Source organism: Panicum virgatum, chromosome 3K (genome assembly GCF_016808335.1).
Source record: "Panicum virgatum strain AP13 chromosome 3K, P.virgatum_v5, whole genome shotgun sequence".
Taxonomy (NCBI): Eukaryota; Viridiplantae; Streptophyta; class Magnoliopsida; order Poales; family Poaceae; genus Panicum; species Panicum virgatum.
In genome coordinates, this window is record NC_053138.1 from 57,202,243 (window position 1) to 57,225,307 (window position 23,065).

Below are 23,065 nucleotides of genomic sequence, written 5' to 3' on the forward strand. Positions count from 1 at the left end.
AATATGTAGGGACCCGTTTTACCTAGCCTCAAAGCAGGTATATACCATTTGTGTGCATGGCTGTGGGCTGACTATATAAAACGCTAGGCAATGTGTGGAGACTAATGCAGCAGCTACCGCAGCAACTCTAAAACCTGCCGGCCTTCCTGGAGCACAGCCCTCCAGCCGCACGGTATGTAACGAATCTTTACAAGCACCGACTCTTCTCTATTTTGCTCTATATTTTTTTATGTTACTAACTACAGTTATAATTACTTTGATTTTTTGTCTTCAAGCCTTTAACTTTGACCTCTATTTTCTTATTATAATATAGCTATATATCGTGATTACGAGATTATGAAAGTAAATTTTAAAACACTCTACAGACATGATCTTTCATGTCTTCAAACTAAATATTTTTGAAACTATTGAGGGTCAAAGCAGTTTTTTCAAAAGTTGGACGACTAGACCAGATTTGATCAGAGCGCTAAGTAGTTACGACTTATGTATTAATGGAGTAAATAGGTTACTTAGATAGCAGTACATAATCTAGGTTTTTTTTACAGCATGTAAACATATTCAAGAATTGATCACTGATAGTTGTTTTTCTCTTTTTCTCTATGATGGTTTTATTCATAGTACTCGTCGGTAACGAGGATGCCGTCTGCTTTTGCTGCCCGGAGAAGATTTTCTGTACATTCGACCCTAATTGCTGCAAAAATGGATGCTGCTGGAGACCAAACTGATCCTGAATATTCACTGATCCTATACATACAGCCGCGATCTGCCGATGCCTGCTTCTATTGACTTCAGCAGCCCAATAACTGTCAATGTAAACACCAGCAACCATCCATATATACATGTATTAGAATTTATTTCTATAGTACAACAATAATGCTACACGCAAAAATTAAAGAAAACAATAATAAAGTCGTGATACTGCGATCCATTTCAGATACCACTCCTCCAGCATTAATTTGTCAAATTTGAGGTTAATTTAGATGGCTAATGCTTGACAAAATTTTAGACGTGATCAATTATTTTTGGGTGGCATGGCAGAGTCTATTTTAGATTCCTACTAAAAAGAATTATTATATAATAAAAGAATAAAGGATTGGTGATGCAGAGAGGGGCATTTTTTTTTGAGATTACATCGGCCTTGTTTAGTTGGTGAAAAGTTGTTGGTTTTGGTATTGTAGCATATTTTGTTGTTATTTGACAAATAATGTCCAATCATGGATTAATTAGACTTAAAAGATTCATCTCGTGCTAATCAGTTAGACTGTATAATTAGTTTTTTTTTCAACTGCATCTAATGCTCCATGCATGTGTCCGAACATTCGATGTGACGGGTACTGGAAAAAAATGTGAGAACTAAACAGGGCCATAGTACAACGCAGATACTCACAATGCACGCACACTCACATCCCTATGAACACACGTACACAAACCCTACTCCTATGAGTATCTTCGAAGACTGAGCAGGCAAATCCTCGAGATTGACGAAGAGGGATACTTGAATATTTTGGACCACGACTTGGGCTGCATCCAAAGGAGCCATAGGCCCAGATCTGCCAATTACGTGGGATCTCAAGGTCCAACTGAAAAGCTGAGTTGCCCTCAGCATTGGATTCGACGACCTTCGATCACCCAACAGGCATCAACTAGATTTTTCTCCGGAACTGAATGCTATATTGGTCAAATTGGCACAAACTTTGTACACACTTCAACTATTAACCTTGCCCCGTCCCTAGCGCTATGGGCCGCGCACGCCAGCTGGGCTGCCTGCCTCGCTGCAACGTGCTGGGCCGCCTGCACGTTGCCCGGCCTGCTCTGCTCTGGGAGTCCAGGTCCTCGCAGAAGTCTCGCGCCGGGCTCTTCATCTTCTTCTCCTGATGAGCCCACCTCCGCCCCCTCGTATGTAGCCTCGATCGGTGGTGGCTCTAGCTACCGTACCACCTAACCCACTTTCGAGAGCTCACTTTTGACTTCGGACTTCTTGCCCCGCTGCCGTCCACCGCCCACTGGGGTCCAGCCACGTCTGATTGGTGGCGCTTTGCACCCCCCGCTGACCCACCGCCACCTAGGGCTGCCGCCGGCCCCGTCCTCCCCTTTATAGCCGCTGGCCATGGAAGTCTCTACACTGAAATTCTGAAACCTAACTCTAACCGCTACCATGACCGCCGCCCCAGTCGGCGGCGACATCACTGTCGGCCGCTCCCCCCACCTCCCACCTCTTGTTAGCCCCGGCATCCTGAACAGCGCGGCAGCAGCAGCACTGGGGGAGCTTCCCCGGACTGGAGGCGGACCTTCGGCGACATATCACCTCCCACCTGCACGCGCTCCTCTTAATATTTTCGGCGCGAGCGTGCACTGCGAGCCGGCGGCATCGCGTGTGCCGCCTCATGTGCCACGCAAGCTAAGTGCCGCCGTGCGCTGCTGCGCGCAGACCTCCGAGTGCCGCTTGCCCCGCCTCGGATCGCGCACCTGGGTTCTCCTCTCTGCTCGAAATGACATGCGCACCAACAAAAGCAAAAAGGGAAAGATGAGACCAAAATCGAGATTTCAGATGCAAATTACTCCCTCAAAACACAACAAATGAGATGAAATTTTAACCATAGATGTGCGACGAAAAAGAGAGATCTAGAAAAAAGATCTCGAGAAAATCAAGTATTCGCTGCGAATCTATGTTGTGAGTCATTTCTGTTGATCCATGCTGATTTGTGACTCATCCTTGTTGACCCTTGTTGATTTGTGTTTGATCTGCTACTACCGAATGCCCACCTTCCACTGCCTCATCTCTTCAAGTAATTTGGATATGAGGGTTTCGAATTTGGATCTGCTACTACCGAATTTGCATACTAAATAAATCATGTGTTCTCAATCCCTCTTCATCTCTGATATGACACTCTCCTTCTAGTGCTAATACATGTCATCGAAACTAACCATGGGGAAGTCATAGAACATGATTTGGGAAAAACTCGAAATCCGAGCCGATTTGCAAGAGATTTGAGGGGGAATTTAACCAATATTGCTCACAAAGATCCTAACAACAAAACCCCTCAAGAAATCCATGAAAATTTGCTCCTAAATCACAATGAACAAAAATCATTGGAAAATTTGCCTGAAAATCATAGAAAAAGAAAAACATTCGAGGGCACAAGATTGAAAACGAGATTGATCTTTGGATCATTTTATGAGGTCCGGTTACAAAGACACTCCTAGCATCACACAAAGCTTGGGTGGCAAAAAGCTCAAACAAAAAGCCACTCCTCTCTCCCTCTCTCGAACTCTAAAAAATCTCCCACAAAATAAATGAGAGGATCTCCACCAAAAGAGATAATAGCTGTTGAACGGTCTATATATATATATAAGCACCTGGCAAATGTCCAAAATGCCCTTACAAGAAGCACACAACCCAATACCCCTTCAGGGGTAAAACCGTCCAAGTTTTCTTGTAGTACCGGATGGACACACCATCTTCGCGACTTTTCTTCGCCTCGACACAAACTTTGTAATGACACTATGTGTCCTCATCAACGCCATCCGACCACACCGTACATGCCCCCAAATTTGAGGCCCAAACCAGCAAACCTACCATCTCTACATGGCCGGCTCGCGGCCACGATGTTGATGCATGTCCAGCCTCCGCTAAGTGCCACGACATCTTCAAGTCTTTCGCACTCCCGCCGCAAGGGCAACCTCTCGAACTTGCTATCACCTTACTCCTTGACTCGATTGATGCTATCTTCATCACGTCCTTGTACTCTTGTTCTTCTGTGCACCATGCGGATCACCCATGACTCTGCCCAGATTCCTCGGGTCCCTCAGTCCAAGTCTACTTGCGTTCATCATTTGCCGCCATTGGTCTATCGGCATGAACTTTTCACTTGACCTTGACCGTATACCGTCGGTCATCATGTCACATCCTACACCTGCACATCATGAGCCAAGAGATATCAAATCCACACAATATTGTTAATCACTCGTCATCCAAGGGTGACCACCATTGGTCCTCATTTTTTAATGTTCCATCACTACATTGCTTGTGGTAGATAGGTTTGGTTAATTAGCAGCTTTAATGCACATAGGTCATTTCTGAAGACCACAAGTTTGATTGAAATATTCATGAAATGTACTTATTTTGAAACAGATGGAGACGGAGAATAAAGGAACTTGATCACATAAAGCTTTGGTGAAAAATCTGAAAACCATGGCAAGCATGGCCTTTTTGGTTTTTGGCCAATTTCTGTCATAATTCGAGCGATCATTGATAGAGTATTCTATATTTCTGGACATTAGGCTCCACTTTGAAATTCTTCTACTCTTTCAATCCCAAATTATTAGTTGTCTTGATTTTTCTAGGTTCATAGACTTTGCTATGTACCTAGATATAACATATATGTAGGGAATGAGTATTTTTTATTAGACTGAGCTGACAACATTCATAGGTGTAGTCATAGAGCTGGGACCTGGAAGATTCTTATAACTCAAATTATAGAACATATAAATTTATGACAAATCCTCACCTTATATACAAAATCTAGACTTTCCTCGTGAAAGGATAAAAAATACAAAATAGAGACTAAAACATACAAAAGTTGATCGGTTGGTCTCATCTTTGTGCAGGACCTATATGAGTTGCAGATGCAATGCCTACCTGCTGCAACTCAGGCAAAGCTTTCTTTCCTGGGTGATCACTTAGTTGGGCATCATCGCTATACACATCAACACTTGTTGCACTGAGATTGAGTGTGCTGCTCGGGGCTGAGCTATAGTAGCCCATTGCATAGGACACCTGCAGCTCCAAGCTCTCCTTGAGCTCTCCTACAATATCAGCCATAGCCGGTCGCTCCCTTGATGGCTGTTCTTTGCACTTCAGCGCCAACTCTGCAACTTTCCAGACAGAGTTGACATCATACTCCCCTTGCATCCTTGGGTCAGCAATGCTTGCAATGTCACCCTCCGAGAGCTTCTGGCGCACCCATAGGGCAACATGGATGCTCTCGGTGTTGCTTATGGGGACTGCCGGTGGCTGGCCTGTGATAAGTTCCAGAAGAACAACTCCGAAGCTGTATACGTCGCTCTTCTCGCTGAGCTGGGATGTGTTGTAGTATTCAGGGTCAAGATACCCCAGGGTACCAGCAGGCATGGTGGTGACATGGGTCTTGAACTCGTCGGCAAACGCCTTCATGAGCCCAAAGTCAGCTATCTTCGCCTCAAGGTCAGCAGATAGCAGAATATTCTTTGTCTTTACATCTCGATGGATCAGTGGAGGTTGGCATGATTTATGTAGGTACTCCAATCCTGCATCGATGATTATGAGGCGGTAGAGTTTATGGTTAGTTGGATTTGTGAAAATTTTGTCAGATTTAGGTAAATAGGCAGCATTTCATATATGCATGCAGGCTTTATCAAGTACTCCCTTCGCTCCAAATTATATATCATTTTAGCATTTCTAGGTGCATTGCTATGCACCTAAATATACGCTATGTTTAGATACATTTTTTTAGGGGGACTATGTCTAGAAACATATTAAAAATTATGCATCTATAAATACGAAAGCGATCTATAATTTAGAACGGATAGAGTATAAAGTATGACACAGATGCACTTGCATCAGGAATTCAGGATGCATCGCTTGCTACAAATTCTCTAATTCGGGCAAGTCTAGTCTTACTAACCTTGGGCGGAGTTGAGCGCGATCTTTAGACGTTGATGCCAAGTGAGGGGTGTAGCAGCAGAGGCCTCTCCTGTGATGAGTGATCACAACAAAATGGTTATATACCAAGTTCTGTGCAAAATGATGAAAAAGATGGTTGGTGAAATCTGGTCACGTTGCATGTCAAAAGTGTGTCATGACATAAAAGTTAGGGCCCTTGAGATATCTCGACAACATATGTTAGATATGGTGGAAAATAAATACAATACTCTACACTTTATGTTTTAGAAACATCCACCTAACAAATATCCCTATCACTAACAATCATTTTTGTTTTGTTTTCTGCAATGTACGTATCAAAACATTTACCATGGTGGTGAGTAAAAGAGCATGTTAAACCAACTAGGCACAAAGGTATTTTTTTTCCTTTCTGAGGGTCCAGGAAGTTGGTAATTTACCCCTTAGACGGTCCTCTAGATTTCCTCCGTGCATGTATTCATAGACAAGGGCCATATGTTTCTTGTCCTTGCAATATCCGATCAAGGAAACCAAGTTCTTGTGATGAACTCTGGTCAAATGTTGAGCCTAAAAAATGTAATAAGAACATTTTGTTTCAGTTTTCAAAATGCATAAAGAAGATAAAATACAACTGAATCGACTACCTCTGCTAAAAACTCTTTATCCCCTTGAGAGGAGGTTTTTGAACGCATTTTGACAGCAACTGGACTTTGGTTCTCCAAATATCCTAGGAAGACAGAACCGAAACCTCCTCGCCCTATTTCTTCTTTGAAGTTAGCAGTCATAGCTTTTAGCTCCTTGTATGTGAACTTTCTGTTCTCAAATATGTTTGATCTGTCTTCTTTGCTATTAAGTCTTGAGTTGGTTGCCACCCATTTGTCTAGAAAAGAACCACATGTCACATATGAACAATCTTCAGTAGATTCAAATTTAGATGTTCGAATTCCTTGATGTTTCTGAAACTAATTCCCAAAAAGAAATGTCACCTTGCCTATTTCTTATTCTACGGAGGATGAGAAATGCAGCCACAAACAGTAGAGTTGCTACTGCTATTGGAACCACTATTGCAATAACAAGTGTTTTGCTGCTTTTCTTCTCTAACTCACAGGTCGAAGCGTCATTATCACATAGATCTGCGTTGTTACCAGTCCTAGCATTGGAGCAACATCTCTTGAAATTAATTCAATTTAGAAAGAGAAAATTTGACAACGTACTTGTTTGATTCAAATAGCAGGATCTAAGACATGATTTCTACTTTATCTCCTTTAATTTATTAAATGCAGTGAACTATTGAAATATGAGTTGGTTATACGATGCAAACCTCAATTCAAGAGATCCATTTTGATGCCTTTCTAGTAGAATAGCAGGTACCCGTCCACTAAGTTTGTTGCTTGACACGTCACTGCAGAAATTCAGTTTTCTCAATATTGTGATGCAATTATCATAAAGTAACTTCAGGTAAACAAAATACTTACAGGAATTTCAGTGATGGCATTTGCGCTAGAAAATCTGGCACTGGACCGGATAGGCTATTATTTGACAGATCCCTGGAAGTTTCCATATAGTTATTAGAAAACACCAGAGTAGATAATATACTCGATTAGCAAAAGTTGAATTTTGTACTGCTTTAAGTTTCCATAAGCAGAATTAACAGGTAAGTATTATATGTATGGAGGTGAGAACTTGAAGACTTTTTAATATTCTTATGTATGAACCACTATACTTTGAATGACAATATTGGTCGCTTACAAGTATTCGAGGGATTTTAGATCCCCAAAAGAAGAATCAACTGTACCAGTCAACCCACTTGATGATAGACTCCTGGAACAAATCCAACATCAGGTTAATACCAGTACATGGAAAATTCCATTCGTTTTAGGTTTTTAATGCTTGCATTTATTTGTCTTTAATGCTCTCGAGATTCATAGTAGGATGCTTTTAAGTGTGCTACTTACAGATTTGTTATCCATGCAGGACCAGATGATGGATAGCTGCAGTCCAAGCCATCCCATGCAAATGCTTTTGGTGCACAAGGATCACCCTTCCAATTTTTCTTTAGTGTATACGTTGCGCGGATCATCATCATAGCCTTAGCTGTTCATATGGAAAGATAAAAAGAAGGCAACTCTCTGATCAATGCAAGTGATTCGCAGCAGTTTACCAAGTGAAAGGAGTGTTAATAAAGACATACCATCTGCATCATTGGTCCCAAGCTCAGTCATCGGCTTTACTGAATATATCTCGAATGCGTTCAGGATGGGTGGAAGTGTGGCCTCCTGTGTGGCCACAAGCGAGACAGTATGCTGGCCTGAACCCTGCACCATCCTTTTCACAACCTCTGCAGAAAGGTACTTGGGGGTAAAGCTCTGACTGCCATTCCATACAGAGTTGTCGATAAGAACATCAAACTGCCTCAGCGCATTGCTTGGCACCCTGCTTAACTCCGCGAAGTAGAGAAACAAAAGGTAGGTTGGGTTGTCATTGTCCAAGGCGGGATCCGAGGTCCATGAGAAGTCGATGCGAGTTCCATTCACCGGAGTGATGGCACTCCCCAGTATCATCGTTGGCTTGTCGAAGCTAGTGATGTTTGAGACGTTCACATTCTTTGTGGTTGTTATGTTGGTCCATGCTGCATTGTTGCCATACCTTTGCCAGAGTCGGTCATACGGATCAGAGGGGTACCTATTATTGTTATTGTTTTCAAGAAACCAAATCGTGGTGAGACAATCTACAGAAATAATTAACCACTTAATGCTGATTATTTCAAATATCTGATTACCGAGAGGTATCATCTGATAGCGAGTCTGAAGGTCACACTGACCTGAATGGTATAGAGCCTGGCCAGAACTGGTACCGATTGAAACCGAAATTGGCTGATGGGCGGGAAAGACTGAGCAAAAGCAGCGACTGGTTGATCGTAGCCTCCTGGTACATGTTCGCTCTCAGCGGTCTGAGGTCAAGCCCAGTGATGAATGGTGTACCCAACCCTGTATTGACCAAGCACACCTGTATGTACATGCTCAAGTTACTTATGATGAGTAATTGATTTAACAAGAGAATCTATATATACTGTAAAATAGTCAAATGACAGTTTGGTTGGAATTATGAATGGAGGAAAGATCCGTGGGGAGATAAGATTCATGTGTGAAATCTGTAGGAGCATCTCCGACGGCCTCTCTAAAATGGGTTGGTTAGCTAAAAATAGCAAAATTATAGTAAAAATAAGATCCAACGGACTCTCCAAAAACCCAATCCTCTATCCCACTCGCTAACTAGCCCCATCCGCGAGTTTTTGCCTGGCGAACGCAGCTCACCATCCCCTCCCGTGTTCCCCGTGCGCCCTCCCGCGCGATGCTTTCTGAGCTCCTCCGCTCTCCTCTCGTTCGCCCTCCGGCCGCCGCTCTCCGTCCACTCACCGCCACGGGGCTCTGCTGCTTCCGCGTGCACCACCTCCGACCGCCGGCCGCTGCCCTCTGCCAGCTCGCCGGGTGGAGCCCCCGTCCCCCCGCTGGCGCCGCCTCGCCTCCATCGACCTTGTCCGTTAGCTCCACCTTGCCCTATCCGGCCGCGGCGGCGGAGCTCGCGCCCACGGCCACAGGAGGCGCGGGCCGCAACGGCGGCGGAGGCCACCCAGTCCATGGAGTCCGTGCCGCTCGCGCTCTTTTGGCCGCACCACCTGCTGCGGGTGCGCCTGTGTCACACCCTAAAATTTTTGGAATTTCAGGATGTGATTAACATTAAAAATAAAACAACAATTTTCTCACAATTTTAAAATTTTCTCAACATTTATTTTTCTTCACAGAGAATTTAGTGTAAAAGAAAATAATTATTGGTTGTTTTTATAATTAAATGATGTTGTTCTTCTGGTGATGCATTCATGTCACATGCATAGTGTTGTTGAGTGTGAAAACCTTTCAAAACGTGTTCTATCATCAAAAGTTCTTCCCGGGAATTTTCCGGATTTTTCTGGATTCTTTTCCCATTTTCCCTAGAGCAAACTCTAATTTCTAGAGGCTCTTCCAAATATTCTCATGAGCTCCAAATATTATATTTGAGTTCGTTAGGTCCCAATATATTTCTAGGATTTTTCCTAGAATTTTTGGGCCATTTGGAATATTTTTCAGACTTTAAATATGAATTCTAGATTTTTCTAGAATTATTTTAATTTCGAAAATAATTAATTCCGAATTTTAAATGGGCTAAGTCTATCAAAAGTACATAAAACTCTAATGGACCTCAAGGGCCCATTCATGTGTTCCCTAATGGGCTAAAGGCACGTAAAGCCCATTAGCATGGGAGGGAGGTTTAGTACCACATTGCTAGTTGATGTGGGATGGTGAGACTTTTCTCCCTATATATTAAACCAACCTCTCATGGCAACTCCACACAAAAATATAGACTACCCATAGGGAGGCTCCTTGTTTGGGAATCTCTAAAATAATCTTTTCTCCAGAATCCCACCATCCTCCACATCCGTGCATCTCCAGTGAAATCCGACACCACCCTAGTGCTCAGCTCGTCGTCCTCTTCATCGTGGTGTCTTCCTTCTCGCGAGTCGTCGCCATTTCGCCGTCGACCCCATGCCTTCTCCTCGACAAGTTCACCACCCCAGAGTTTCGCAAGGTAGCAAGGGAGCTCTCCGACCCCTTTTTCCCCTCCCCTTCTCGCTCCTGCCGCCGGCTCTGCTCCACTGCCGCTCGCCACAGAGCCGCCTCCTACCGCCCGCAAAACCCTATCCCCAAATCTCCCCGCCCGTCCGATCTCGACCAGATTGGATCTAAACCAAAGTCAAACCACAGGGTACCGGTCAACCTTTGCAGTTTTTCAAAAAGGCCCCTATGTTTACCCAGTTTCAACCCACGGTCTAGCCCTATACAAAACCAATTAGGTTTTGGTCCAAATATTTATAGTAAAACCCCTTAGCTTTAGGAAAATCTTGCCCGCAGTCCAGAGCCGCCCGCAGCCCACCTTTTTCCTTGCTACCCTCTGAAGTTTAGGTTTAATTATATTTAGGCCCCTGGTTTCTTCAGATCTAGCCCCTGGAAGCTCTGTTTCTTCACAAATAAACCCCTAGAACCTTGTTTTAGCCATATCTTTCACGTTTTCATCGATTCTCGCGCTCACGTGATCCTTGCAACGTGTGCGATAGCTTTATGACCTTGTTATCCTCTGTGAGCATAGTTTTCTGTGTCTTGCAAATCTTTTCCGCTAGCTCTTAACTCTATAGTTAATCGCGACTAGATCCCTGAAGCACTGTTTAGTCTATAGAATCGCCGTTTTAGCTCCATTTTCCGCGTTTCTTGCGCTCTCATAACCATAGCAGCGAGCCCTATCCTTTAGTACGTTCTTTTTAAGCCTTTGTTTTGTTATGGTGTAATGTTCTTAGTTGTATCTTGTTGTTTGCTTTGTATGTTTGCCCATGATTGCTCCGAGTAGAAGGACCGCCGTTCGAAGATTGAAGAATCAAGAGTTTCAAGTGAGCAAAAGCTGAAGAGTAGTAAGAGTAACTTTTCATTGGAAAAAGACAAGTGACCCTAACCATCTTTCTGTCTATACTTATTTACAAGAGTATTATGATGATTTAATTGGAACGTGGAGAACCACCCAAGAAAACCGTACAACCACAATACTACATGGCTCTGGTCTTGGCTAATTAATTAGAGACTCTAGCTGGTGACAATCTTACCGATAGGGCAAGAGGGGATGCATCGACGGGGTATAGCTCGGTCCTCTTAGGGCAATTGGTATTGTTTAATGGTCCTTTGGCAAGGTACCACCTCATTAGGACAGTGTTATGACTGCTTTGGCTTGAAACTTTAGCGGATTGTCATGGGTTAGGGAATCTTTGTAAAGACCTCGTAGCGTCCCTATGCAATCACACCTCGGAAGTGTGATATTGTGCCTAGCTAGCACATGCGTGGTTGGGTTCAAAGTTCTTCGGAACTTTTACGCGAATTGTGGTGAAAGTGTACATCCTCTGCAGAGTTAAAACTAACCGGTTAGCCGTGCTCACGGTCAAGAGCGGCTTGGACCCTCACATGATTAATAAACTTAAAGATGGATATAAATCACATTCTGGTTATTGCTGCTCAGAAGGAGAAAATTGTGGTGAAGTCTTTTGAAGATGTTGCTGAGTTCTAGGCGTACGCAACCCCCAGTCGATTGCCTGTGGAGTTTGAAGCCCCCGTTTCCAGGATAAACTGTATAACTCTGATAGTCCTTTATTTGTTGTTTTTTTCTCTTTTACGTGATACTGTTGCTGATTATTCACTTATAATATCACTATATGTATGAAATTTGATCCTGGCATACATATAGTTATGCATTCGATTTTGTCCTTAAAACCGTGTGTGACAGCCTGCACAGACGACTGCGGTGGGGCGGGTGCTCGCCAGGCAGGCGGCTGGTTCTAAGCACTCGGTTGGCGCGCAACAGATGTTGTGCGGCTTGGCGACGATCGACGGGGCGGGCGAGGAATGCCGACGAGCTGGAGCTGAAAGTGAGGTGTGTTGTTGAGCTCAAGAATAGTCCAAGACAAGATGAGAGGCCATGGTAGCAGAGGTCGGCAGGTGAGAGGAAGAAGCAGGGGATGGATGAAAAATCTGTTGGATCTCCCACCTTTTGGATAGCTAAATGAGATTTAGCTAGTGGGATTTGGAGAAGCTCTTGGAAGTACTCTTAGATCGTGTGTAATGAGACATTGCTAGTCAAGAAGTGTCATTATCACAAAGTGATTAGTATGATACTTCCTCCATCCCAAATTATTGGTTGTATAAAAAACTATTGTATAGCAGACACAAAAACTCAATGATATTGTCTTAATATAAAAAGTTATTTTATAGCGAAAAAATTATAGTCATATAAAACTTAAAAACACAAATCCAATGGTATTATTTTTATAAGATATAAAATCTCCATTGTACAAGATTAATTGTATAGGTTAAAAAATTCAGAATTTAAATCTTGATGAATTACATGCACGCCTTGTATTATGGGATAGAGTAAAAAGTGTTAAATTAAATGGGCATAAAAACTAGAGATTACAAGATTAGACCCGGATCTTGGGCAAACAGCTGAGCTGACACTGACCTGCACGAAGTCGGCCGGCGACACGGCCACCGCCTCAAAGATGTACACTCCGTTGGCGGAGGTGACGTTGACGGTGGCCCAGTGATTGACGCCGAGGTAGAGGTCGAAGGTGGGGGGCACGTTGAGGCCGTCGTAGTTGCCGTAGTAGAAGATGGCCCGGACGAGGCTCCTGCCGCCCGGCGCCACCGGCCGGAGCGTGTAGCAGCTGCGCGTGGCGGCGCCGCCCTCGCGGAAGTAGCGGACGTTGCGGTACCGGTCGGCCAGGCCCTGGTCGGCGTACGGCGGGCTGACGACGGCGTTGAGCCCCTCCCCGGCGTCAACGAAGCCGGCGTCGGAGACGTAGAGGAGACCCCCCGAGTTGGAGTCCCGGTAGCTCCAGTTCTCGGCGATGCCGCAGTCGATGCTGATGAAACCCGCTGCATGTATTAAAACTAGGTACGTTTGAGAAAACAGAAAACCACGAGGATTGAGGAACGGAGGGTAGAAGACGACGGAAATGGTATAGCATGCAGCTTAATGGTGCCTGGAGGATCGAGGTCGCCATGGACGACGGCGAGCTCGGACGATCCAAGCATGGACACTACTGCGGCAAGGACCAAGAGCAGCACAACAGGTGATGGAGCCATGATATTGATTGGGGCGAAAGGCAAACTAGATTGACCGGTAGCAAAGGTGGTTAATTAGTAGCCCATATATCATGTGTACGGGTTGGTACGGCCGATGGATCGATGGGCGAAGCTAGCAAGCGAATGAATACGCGGCGGTCGTATACAGGCCGGTCAACGTCGTGCATCGCAAGCACTGGAATTGTAGTACATGACTGAGTGGGTAGGTCCATGCAGATCATCGATCCATTAAGTCAACGAGCTAAGCTAAATAACTCTGATTAGTTTGATCTCATTTTGCTGAAAAATCAGGAGGGCTTTGCCGTTGCTGATTCGTTTGATGTTGATGCACATGGCGAGGCATGAGGACGGCCGGCCGGCGAGCAATTAACAATGGCGGGCGTCCTTATCCCTGCAGGCCGCGGGCGCGACTTCCCGGCGCGTAAAATGAAATCTATGTAGCCTGCCGGGATTGTCGCCGTCGAGCGGGGACGCGCGCGCTGCCGCGACGGCGACGACCGTGGCGTTATTCGTACTGCCGGTTCAGGGGCAAAATTTCTAGGCAGCTAGCTAGTACTAGTAATTAACATAAGCTGCATTGACTAGTGGTCTGCTAGGTTGCATGCATAGTGGTAGTTTTTATCTACCTTGTTTCACTCCCGTGGGCCACAACTTTCGATCCTTTGTGGCGTATAAACTAGGCGCTAATCAACTAGTACAAAGTTTCATTGAATGCTTTTAAATTTGTATACATTTTTTGAACCAGTCTACAAGTTTTGGGGTCAAAAGTTTCTAGAAGAAGTGTTGAAAGTTTTTTCAGTTTAATTTGACACTACCAAAATCCGGAATTGCATGTTTTCTTGATGGTTTTCAGCTGTCAAGGTAATTCTGATTTGGGATAGTGGGAGGTCCATCTCGATCAACTCCAAATATATTTGTTCCAAACCAATTGGAAAGGTTTTTAACAAAAATTTTTGTTTGAGCCGTTCAAAATTTCAATGAATCAAATTGAAAGGTTTCACTTCAAGTTTTTGAAATGCATGTTTAGAGTTGTTTTTGGTCTAATTGGTGGTCTCTTTGGGTCATTTTGAAAAATTTCTCCTTTTTGAATCATCAATTTGAAATTTTCTTGTTTCGATCGTCTCGAAATAGACAAAATTATCATAGAACTCCGGTGGTCATCAAGGATAATAACTAGGGCTGCCTTCTCCGAGTTTTATATAAACGTTCTTAGTTGATTTGATATATGCTCAACATGAAAGCAAGGTCGAGCAGGGAGCATTGCCAAAGATGCCGCACGATTTTGACATATAATACGAGAGTAGTTTCAATGTAAAAAGAATCCACCTTGGAAATAAGAGCATCCCAATAGGTTACTCATATCTCATATCTCTTTCCATAATTAATAACTATTCATTTTTTGTGATAGTTGTTGTAGCAAACTACCAATGTCCAATCACCAATTAAAAAAAACTTGACATGAGGAGGGCACAATTACACAATGTGCCGTAGCCCATACGGTTGTCGTGTGAGAGCGGGCCGGCAGCCGAGACCACTTTCCAAGTAGACCTGGGCATGGGCTGCCCGACCCGACGGACCCGACCCAACCCGCCCGAAAATAGCCCGACCCGACCCGACCCGAAGAGTTTGATGGGCGGGCTCGGGTCAAATTTTTTGACCCGGTATGACTGACGGGCCGGGCACGGGCTAAAAATTTTGACCCGAAACCTGAAAAACCCGAAGGAACCCGACATTTTACATAGGCCCGGCCCGACCCGACCCGAACCCGACCCGACCCGACTGGCTGTCGGGTCGGGTGCGGGCTCAATTTTACGGCCCGGCCACCGGGTCGGGTCGGGCACGGGCCGCTAGAAAAAACACCGGGATTTTTTTGGCCCGACCCGAACCCGACCCGGCCCGGAGGATGCCCAGGTCTATTTCCAAGTGCTTTGGCGCGTAGCCAAGCGAGGGGATTTTTTTTAACCTCAGTCTAAAATTCACTCCAACCGAAAGTCGAACTCAGGATCTGAGGAGTGCTGCTGAGGCCATCTAACCAGTACGGTTAGGCGTTAGGCACCCGTTCGCTCCAATCACCAATTAATTGGATAGAAGAATGACTCCCTTTCATTTGTGTTGGATTGGTAAAGGAAAATAGTAATAAGTGTTGGAAAAGTTTATAAGTGCTGAAGTACCTCTTATCACAAAAATAGCAGTTTTTTATTGGGGGAAAGGGATGGTTGATCCAGTGAAAATGCTCTAAGACAGGAGACTAAGGGTGGATGAAAATTTCAAAGCTCATGAACTGACTCTCAGCTCAACTCCGTCCGTTAACATTATATCTTATTTAATTATTTACTAGTTTAATGATAGGTCCAATTTACTCTTCATAAAAACATCATGTGTGACTAAATTCAGATGATATCAGCCTCATTGATCATGTTACTAAATGCTTCACAAATCCTGTAAACTCTTGTGTTTACTCAGTTTGAATATATCACAGTTCAACCTGGGGATTTGAATTTTTTTTTTCAGGTAATCTATGCTCGTACTGTTCTCCCCCACGCACGCACACGCACGCACGCAAGGATGGATAAAGCAAAAAATGGCGAGACTGTTGCTCTGGCTCGCGCTCTTGTGCGCCGCCCTGACGCTCGCCACTAGCGCCGGCCTCGGCCTCCCCCTCACCCATGTCGACGGCGGGCAGGGTGACCAGTACATCGCCGAGTACCTCATCGGCCACCCGCCGCAGAAAAGGCCGAGGCGGTCATCGCCTCATCGGCACCGGCAGCGACCTCTCGACCTCTTCTCTGGACTTAGTGCTCGACCTGCTCCCTCCTCTGCTTCCGGCAAAGAAGCCCGCTACTACGACCCGTCCCGGTCGAGCACCCACCGGGCCGCGGCGTGCAGGTGCAGCGACACCGCGTGCGCCCTGTCCAGCCGCCATCGGTGGCCGCGCACAGCCGGCACGCTGCCTACCCCGAAGCAGACCACCACCGGGCGCGGCGTTCTCAGCGGCGCTCGTTCGGTCTTGCCGCGCTGCCAGGTCCTCCTCGTTCGGCACGAGGCAGATCGACGGCCTCGAGAACCTTCTGCCCTCCGTCCGTGATAGATAACGCGGCGGAGCTCGTGACGGCTTGCCGTTGCCGGGTGGTTTGCCGTCGACGATGGCGGCCGGCCGGACGGACCCAGGGGGCGCGCGGTCGGTAAATCAAATACCGTCCAGGGCGGACGGTAAATGAAATACCGTCCGCCCCTTGGTGCAATACTAACTGTTGGATCAAGATTTACCGGCTGAGATTGACGAGTATATAATCACAAAAGGGCCTTCTCCGTCTTCCTCGCTCGTCTAAGTCCGCGCGGCGCGGGTCACCACGCCCGGTCGCCGCCCGCATGCCGGCCGCGCCGCCGAGCACGCCACGGCGACCTCGCCGCGTTCGTCCCGTCCACGTGTCGTGCCGCCTTAGAGCACGCCCCGGCGATCTGAGCAGGTTCGTCCTGCCGTGCCGTGGTGCCGCCGGGTCCCCCATGTCGATCGCGCAGCACACGCCTGAAATGCGAGCCGCTTCCGCCGCGTGTCCTCCAGGGGCACGCCACGGCAGATCAAGGCTCGTCCTCGTCCTCGCCGCGTACGCCTGGAATGCGAGCTGCTCCGGGAGCCGCCCGATCCTGCCGCAGCCGGCAGGGTCTCGACCACGCGTCAGTCCAGCCGCCATCGGTGACCGCAGCCGGCACGCCGCCTGCCTCGAAGCAAGACCACCACCGCGCGCGGCGTTCTAAGCGGCGCTCGTTCGGTCTTGCCGCGTGCCATGTCCTCCAGGTGCACGTCCCCGCGCAGCAGCAGGCTTGGATCGCGAGACCCTTTCTGCCTTGCGTCCGGCAGCAGCAGCGCCCGGTCCAGCCTGCTGTATGTGCTCATATCCTAGGTCTCTGTCCTCGGATCTCCCAGGAGCTGACACGAATTGAATCAATGCCGCCGAGGTGTGGTGCGCGAGCGAGGCGCCAGGCGGCGGCGGACATGGTCTTCCAGCGCCGGACGGGAGTCTGGGGACGGGGAGGGGAGCTCGTGACGGCTTGCCGCTGCCGGCGTGGTTGCCGTCGACGATGGCGGCCACACGGGCAACAGGGGGACGGACACTAGGGGAGGTCGGTAAATCAAATACCGTCCGGGGGTGGACGGTAAATGAAATACCGTCCACCCCTAGGTGCTACAACAACCGTTGGATCAAGTTTTACCGGCCGAGATTGACGAGCATATATAATCACAAAAACCCCTCCTCCGTCTTCCTCGGCTCGTCTAAGACCGCGCGGCGAGGGTCACCACGCCCCGGGGTCGCCGCGTGCCGGCGGCATCCCGGCCGCCGCAGAGCACGCCGGGGTGCCGGATCCTCCATGTCGATCTCGCAGCGCACGCCTGGAACGCGACCCGCTTCCGCGCCGCGCGCATGTCCAGCGCATCCGCAGGGATGGTAGCCGCCGAACATGATCACATCACGCGCAGGTTCTGCTCTTTGCCGTCCAACTCCATCCGTCCAGGCGATGCAAGCTGGTCCCTCCGCCAGCATGCGCCGCACCTCGCGGTCGGCGGATCAGACCGCGGCGCGCCACCGCGACGGCGTCCGCCTGGTCGACGAATTGGCCGCACCTTATCCCAGCTGGGCGCCCGTGGACAAAGGCCGCCACGGCGTGCATGGTGGTGGCCAGGTTCAGCGCAGCGATGCCGAACGAGAAGCTGCGGGCGATGAACGAGACGACCGTCATCGGCAACTTCATGCAGAATTGCAGATGCAGCTAGCTGCTCTACGACGGCGGCAATGGCGTGCTCTCCTTCCAGCCGGCGGACTGCACGCTGCTCCATGTGAGGACATACCGATACACTTTGATGCACGCTGATTGTTTGTGTGTGCCCGTATGCACCTGTCCCCGGTATTTCCAATGTGCTGGCTCCTAATACCTCCATAAAAAATGTGCTCCTAATACCCTATTTTCATTATTAATTGCTTCTATTTATATAACACAAAATCATAACAAGGATTTTCTTTCGAAACATGGTGTGTGTATATAGATATAGATGCTCGTAGACATGCATACATGCATGCACCTACACTCTATCCTGGTGAGCATTATGAGAGCTGAACTAACAGATCTTGAATTTTACAAATTTACAACTGAGCATCTCCAAAAGATTAGCCAAAAATAATAGCCAAATTTACTGATTTAGCTACTCAAAAATAGATTTGACAAATAAATAATAGAGTACTCCAACAGACTCTGTATGGATGGCTAGTGAGGTAGGTTATCTAAAAATAGAGAGAGGATGAGGTGGAATGAAGAGCCACTAAATTTGGAGAGTCTTTTACAGAGTCTATTGGAGATGTTTTTTGTCCAATAATAACTAAATTTATCTTTAAAACAATTTGGCTAATCTCTTGGAGATGCTCAACGTCTTGACATACTCCTATACGAAAACATCACCTACCACTGAAATAATAATATCATCTATTTTTATATAAATATACATAGAAATACGAACACCCGTGTGCTGATATACTTTTTGAACCCGGGTGGGTACGTTCCTCCAAACCGAGTTACCCTCAGTTCGCATAACATAGACTTAGGTACTAATTAATGATGCACAAAATCGTCAGAGATATATTACATGTTCAAGCATCATTTGATCAGGAGAATGTATTGACTACGGCAATCCCTACATACGGGGATACGCTTCTTATGTTCGTGTAGCATGTCAATGGCGCCACTCATCGTGTCTATCGTCACACTGCCAGAGCCATGTGCTTCCCGCGTTCCCTCTCCGCGTCGCCTTCGCCGCCGCCCGACGACGACGATCCTCCGGAGCCATCGTCCATGGCCTGCGCGGCGTAGTGCACCATCAGGTACATCGCCGTGAAGGCCGCGCACGCCAGCGCCAGGTCGTCCGGCCGGCTCAAGAGCTGCCCGTACGCCACGGCGAGCGACGCTGCCCCCGCCACTATCGTGACGGCGGCAGGCATCCCCGGCCGGCCGAGACCCTGCTAGCTGCTCCTCGGTGGAAGAAGAACAAGGCGAGCTCGGAACGGTGTAGAAGAAAAATAGAAAATGGTGCGCGCGGCCGGCCGGCTGGCAAGACATCCCTAAGAGCCTATTTGTACTGAGATTTCAGCAGGACTATAGTAGCATTAAGAACAGAATTAGCATCCCTGATACGGTGGTTTAAAAGGTTCTTTCTTGGCATCTAGCGTGCGACAGAGACCGAAGAGGAACGCTGCTGATGATCAGAGGTTCCAGATGGCTGCATGGAGACGATTAGCGAGTAGCGACGAGCTGTGGTTTTGACCGACCATAATCTTATTCGAGCCATTAGGTCACTTGGGTGAAGCTACAGGGGTTTCTCACTCTGTCGTTAGGGAATAGGAAAGAAGGATGCATCATGCATGTGTCGAATATACTAATATATTTGAACTTGAACAAGACATTAATTTAGAGTTGAAGGAACAAGAAAGCACGGCTGTGTATGGTCGCCGTCACTGTGTGGAAAGTGGCTTGTAGGTTGAATATTATGCCGGCCTCTAACTAAACATTCTACTTGCTGCAATATAAACTGCACACGACAACTGCTGCTGCTTAGTCACAAGACAAGCCTCAGTTTATAGCTAGATTGAAAAAGATTCAATCACATTGATGAAACTCACTGAGGTAAAAAAAAAAGGATCCTGTGATTAGTAATAGAAGGCTTGTAGAATTGTTTAATTATTGCAAGCCTCAGTACAAGAGGGTTTATAGTTACTCTCTCAGCTGTCCTTAGATACAGCTAGGCAGCTAGCTAGTTCCTTGAGCATTCAAAATTATTTGTCCCAGAATATAAATATTTATGAGTCCAGGAGCTTCTCTTGGCCCATGAACTGTCAATAATACCCATGTCTAGTCTACCGTCATCCGCATGCTACAGGAACGTTGCATGCAAGTACATTTGGAAGATGCAGCATGTGACATGCTTGAATAATTTAATTTAGTTGCATGAAAAAAAAATTGGACTTTTAATCACGCATGAAGGGCAAATGAAGGGCAATTTGCACTCACCTTAATGTTTTTAAGAGAGCCTAACACTAGATATATTATTGGACGGAGGTAGTACATGTATCTTTCCTTGGGATTTTATACGCTTTATTACCAACGCCTAGAGTTTTACTGTGCAAATAAAGATTTTCAGCGATTATATATGCAAGCACGTAATTACGCAAAACTATTTATCCTTCTGGTTTTACTAGCTAGTTCTCTTGTTACTTATTTTCGACACAATCTCTTATTGTTCCACAAAACTATACAGATTACAAATCCACACCATGATAGGATATATATTCCATCTTTTTAAAAAAAAAATCGCCACTTTTGCTTATGAACTGACATCCAAGCCCAAAGCAAAATGCAGACCGACTGCTAGCCCACATGTTTGTGGTTGTGGGACCCAGATGACAGCCCAGGTAGTGTTTTGCTCTGGAAGGGGAAGATGTGCGATATTGTCCAAAGTAGTATCTGTTTCTTTAACTTAGTAATGTTAGTTGCTACTCCCTCAATTCTAAAATATAGATCATTTGATTTTTTAACCTCAAATTTAACCACTCATTTTATTTAAAAATTTGTACAAAATATCAATTTTTTATTGTTATCAATACAAGTTCTTCGAGAATTAGTTAAATTCAATTATGTTTGTACAAATTTTGTGAATAAGATGAGTGGTCAAATTTGAGGTCAAAAAAGTCAAATAACCTATAATTTGAAATGGAGAAAGTATGTTGGTTGTGACACTATCATGGGGCAGACTTATTTACCCAAGCTCAATCGATTATTAAAATTCGGTTTAAAAGAAGGTAATGATTTGTTTTAGGCCGGCCGTAACTTTAGATGTCCGTACGGCCGCACCAGCATATACAAGCTTATCGGCTCACGGTTTATTCCTCTTCCACACCCCTCTCTCCCCATTCTCATCTTCCTGGTCCCTCTCGCCTCTCTATCTCTCTCTCTCTCTCCCGGCCCTCCTCTGCCGACCCGACCCCGTCGCACCTCCCCTCCCCGCCACCCTTCACCTACGGCGCGCAGGGCCGCGGCGGCGACGTGGGGGCGCGAGGGCCCACGTGCGGCGGCACAAGGGGATGCGGCGGTGCGGCGCGAGGTGGCTCAGCAGCGATGCGGGGCGTGAGAGGCTGCGTGCGGAGGGGCGTCATAGAGCAGCTGCAACGGCGTGCGGCAGCATGCGGGCAGCGGCGCGGGGGTGTGCGGTGGTGGCGTGCAGGCAGCCAGCGGTGTCGTTCGGCGGCGGAGCACGGGTCGCAGGTCCGGATGCATCACTTGCACATGTAATTTCATCCCATCTCTCTCTATTTTCCTCGCGTGTGCATTCTAATCCGCCCTTCATTTTTGTGTGCTAGCATACATCAACAACGAGGGCTTCTAGAAAGGGAGGAGGTCAACAACCATGGTGGCTGAGCAGATCTCCACACCGCCGGCCCTTGCGAAGGGGTGAGGGCCTCTCCTCTTCTTACCTTGACTCTGTTTTGCACTCCTTTCTAGAGCCCCCATGGATGCTCTCCAATCTCCGTCATCGAGGTGAGGGGGCTAGGGATTTAGTGGTGCATCGTGGTTCTGGTTTTAGCATTTGTGAAATTATTTCAGTGGTTCGTGAATCATTACTTCTAGCTTTGGTGTTGTTTATGGAGATCTAAGCGCATCACCTTTCTATGCTTATAAAAGTATATTCTCTGAAAGGCTCTGTCAATATCATGATGAAGAAATTGTGATCAGTATATTTTCCTTTCATATTTTTTTAGACATTCACACTTATTAGAGTGCTTCACATCTTGCAAGTGCATCCTATATGATTCAGATTGCTATACATATCAATCATTGGAGAAATGGTTACTTATTTGCATAGGTGATCTGTTAATCAATCGAGCTTTGCTTGTTTTGATCTGCTACTGTCAAACTGTTGAATTGAATCAGAAAATAAACTGGCATGATGGAGTTGAACCTGTAGAATACCAAGGATGCTGGGCGCCGCACTTCTCCATGGCCAGCTGCATCATCATCATCGACGGGCTCGTGGTTTCGCCGGGGAGCGGGTCCTGATCAACGCCTGGCCATCAGCCTGGAAGGGGCGCACTGTTAATTTGGATTTCAGGTATGGATCTTCAGTTTGGTTTGAAATGGTTGTCTCGTTCTTTTTTCACATCATCATAAGGATTTTAGTACTTTGCAATAGGTATTTCTATCAAATATTAGAAGCATTTTCAGTACTTTCCTATGGAGAATTATATCAATTACTAGAAGCATTTCATTATTTCCCAGTAGGCAAATACATCAAATACTAGAAGCATGTCAATACTTTCCAGTAGGCAAATATTTCAAATACTAGAAGCATGTCAATACTTTCCAGTAGGCAAATATATCAAATACTAGAAGTATTTTTCACAACTAAGCAATAATATTGGTAGGAATTAGGCAATAATATTATTCTTTGATAGGCAATAATACTAGAAGCATCAGCACAAATTATTGTGCTTGCGCCACAGCTGCAACTGCATCATTAGATACTAAATCAACTAGCAAATTATTCATTCTAGTGTTATGTCTATCAACGGGGGATGTTATGTCTATCAATGTCTAAAATCTGATGTTCACCATTCCCATCTTATGATTGTGCATGTTCATTGTGTATTATATT

The 23,065-nt window shown here is 46.3% G+C and overlaps 1 protein-coding gene across 1 annotated transcript; it reads right to left on the reverse strand.

Moving 5' to 3' along the window:
- Positions 1 to 4,452: 4,452 nt before the first annotated feature.
- LOC120701098 (probable LRR receptor-like serine/threonine-protein kinase At1g05700) lies at positions 4,453 to 18,111 on the reverse strand. The gene is made up of 13 exons (XM_039985259.1): positions 17,946 to 18,111; positions 12,749 to 13,260; positions 8,481 to 8,665; positions 7,851 to 8,341; positions 7,615 to 7,753; positions 7,409 to 7,480; positions 7,135 to 7,206; positions 6,981 to 7,061; positions 6,646 to 6,809; positions 6,304 to 6,539; positions 6,100 to 6,226; positions 5,664 to 5,732; positions 4,453 to 5,286 (listed from the first exon to the last, which is right to left on the reverse strand). Exons 1-13 carry the CDS (start codon positions 18,109 to 18,111, stop codon positions 4,595 to 4,597), a joined length of 3,006 nt encoding a protein of 1,001 aa, XP_039841193.1. The 3' UTR covers positions 4,453 to 4,594.
- Between the last annotated feature and the right edge of the window lie 4,954 nt (positions 18,112 to 23,065).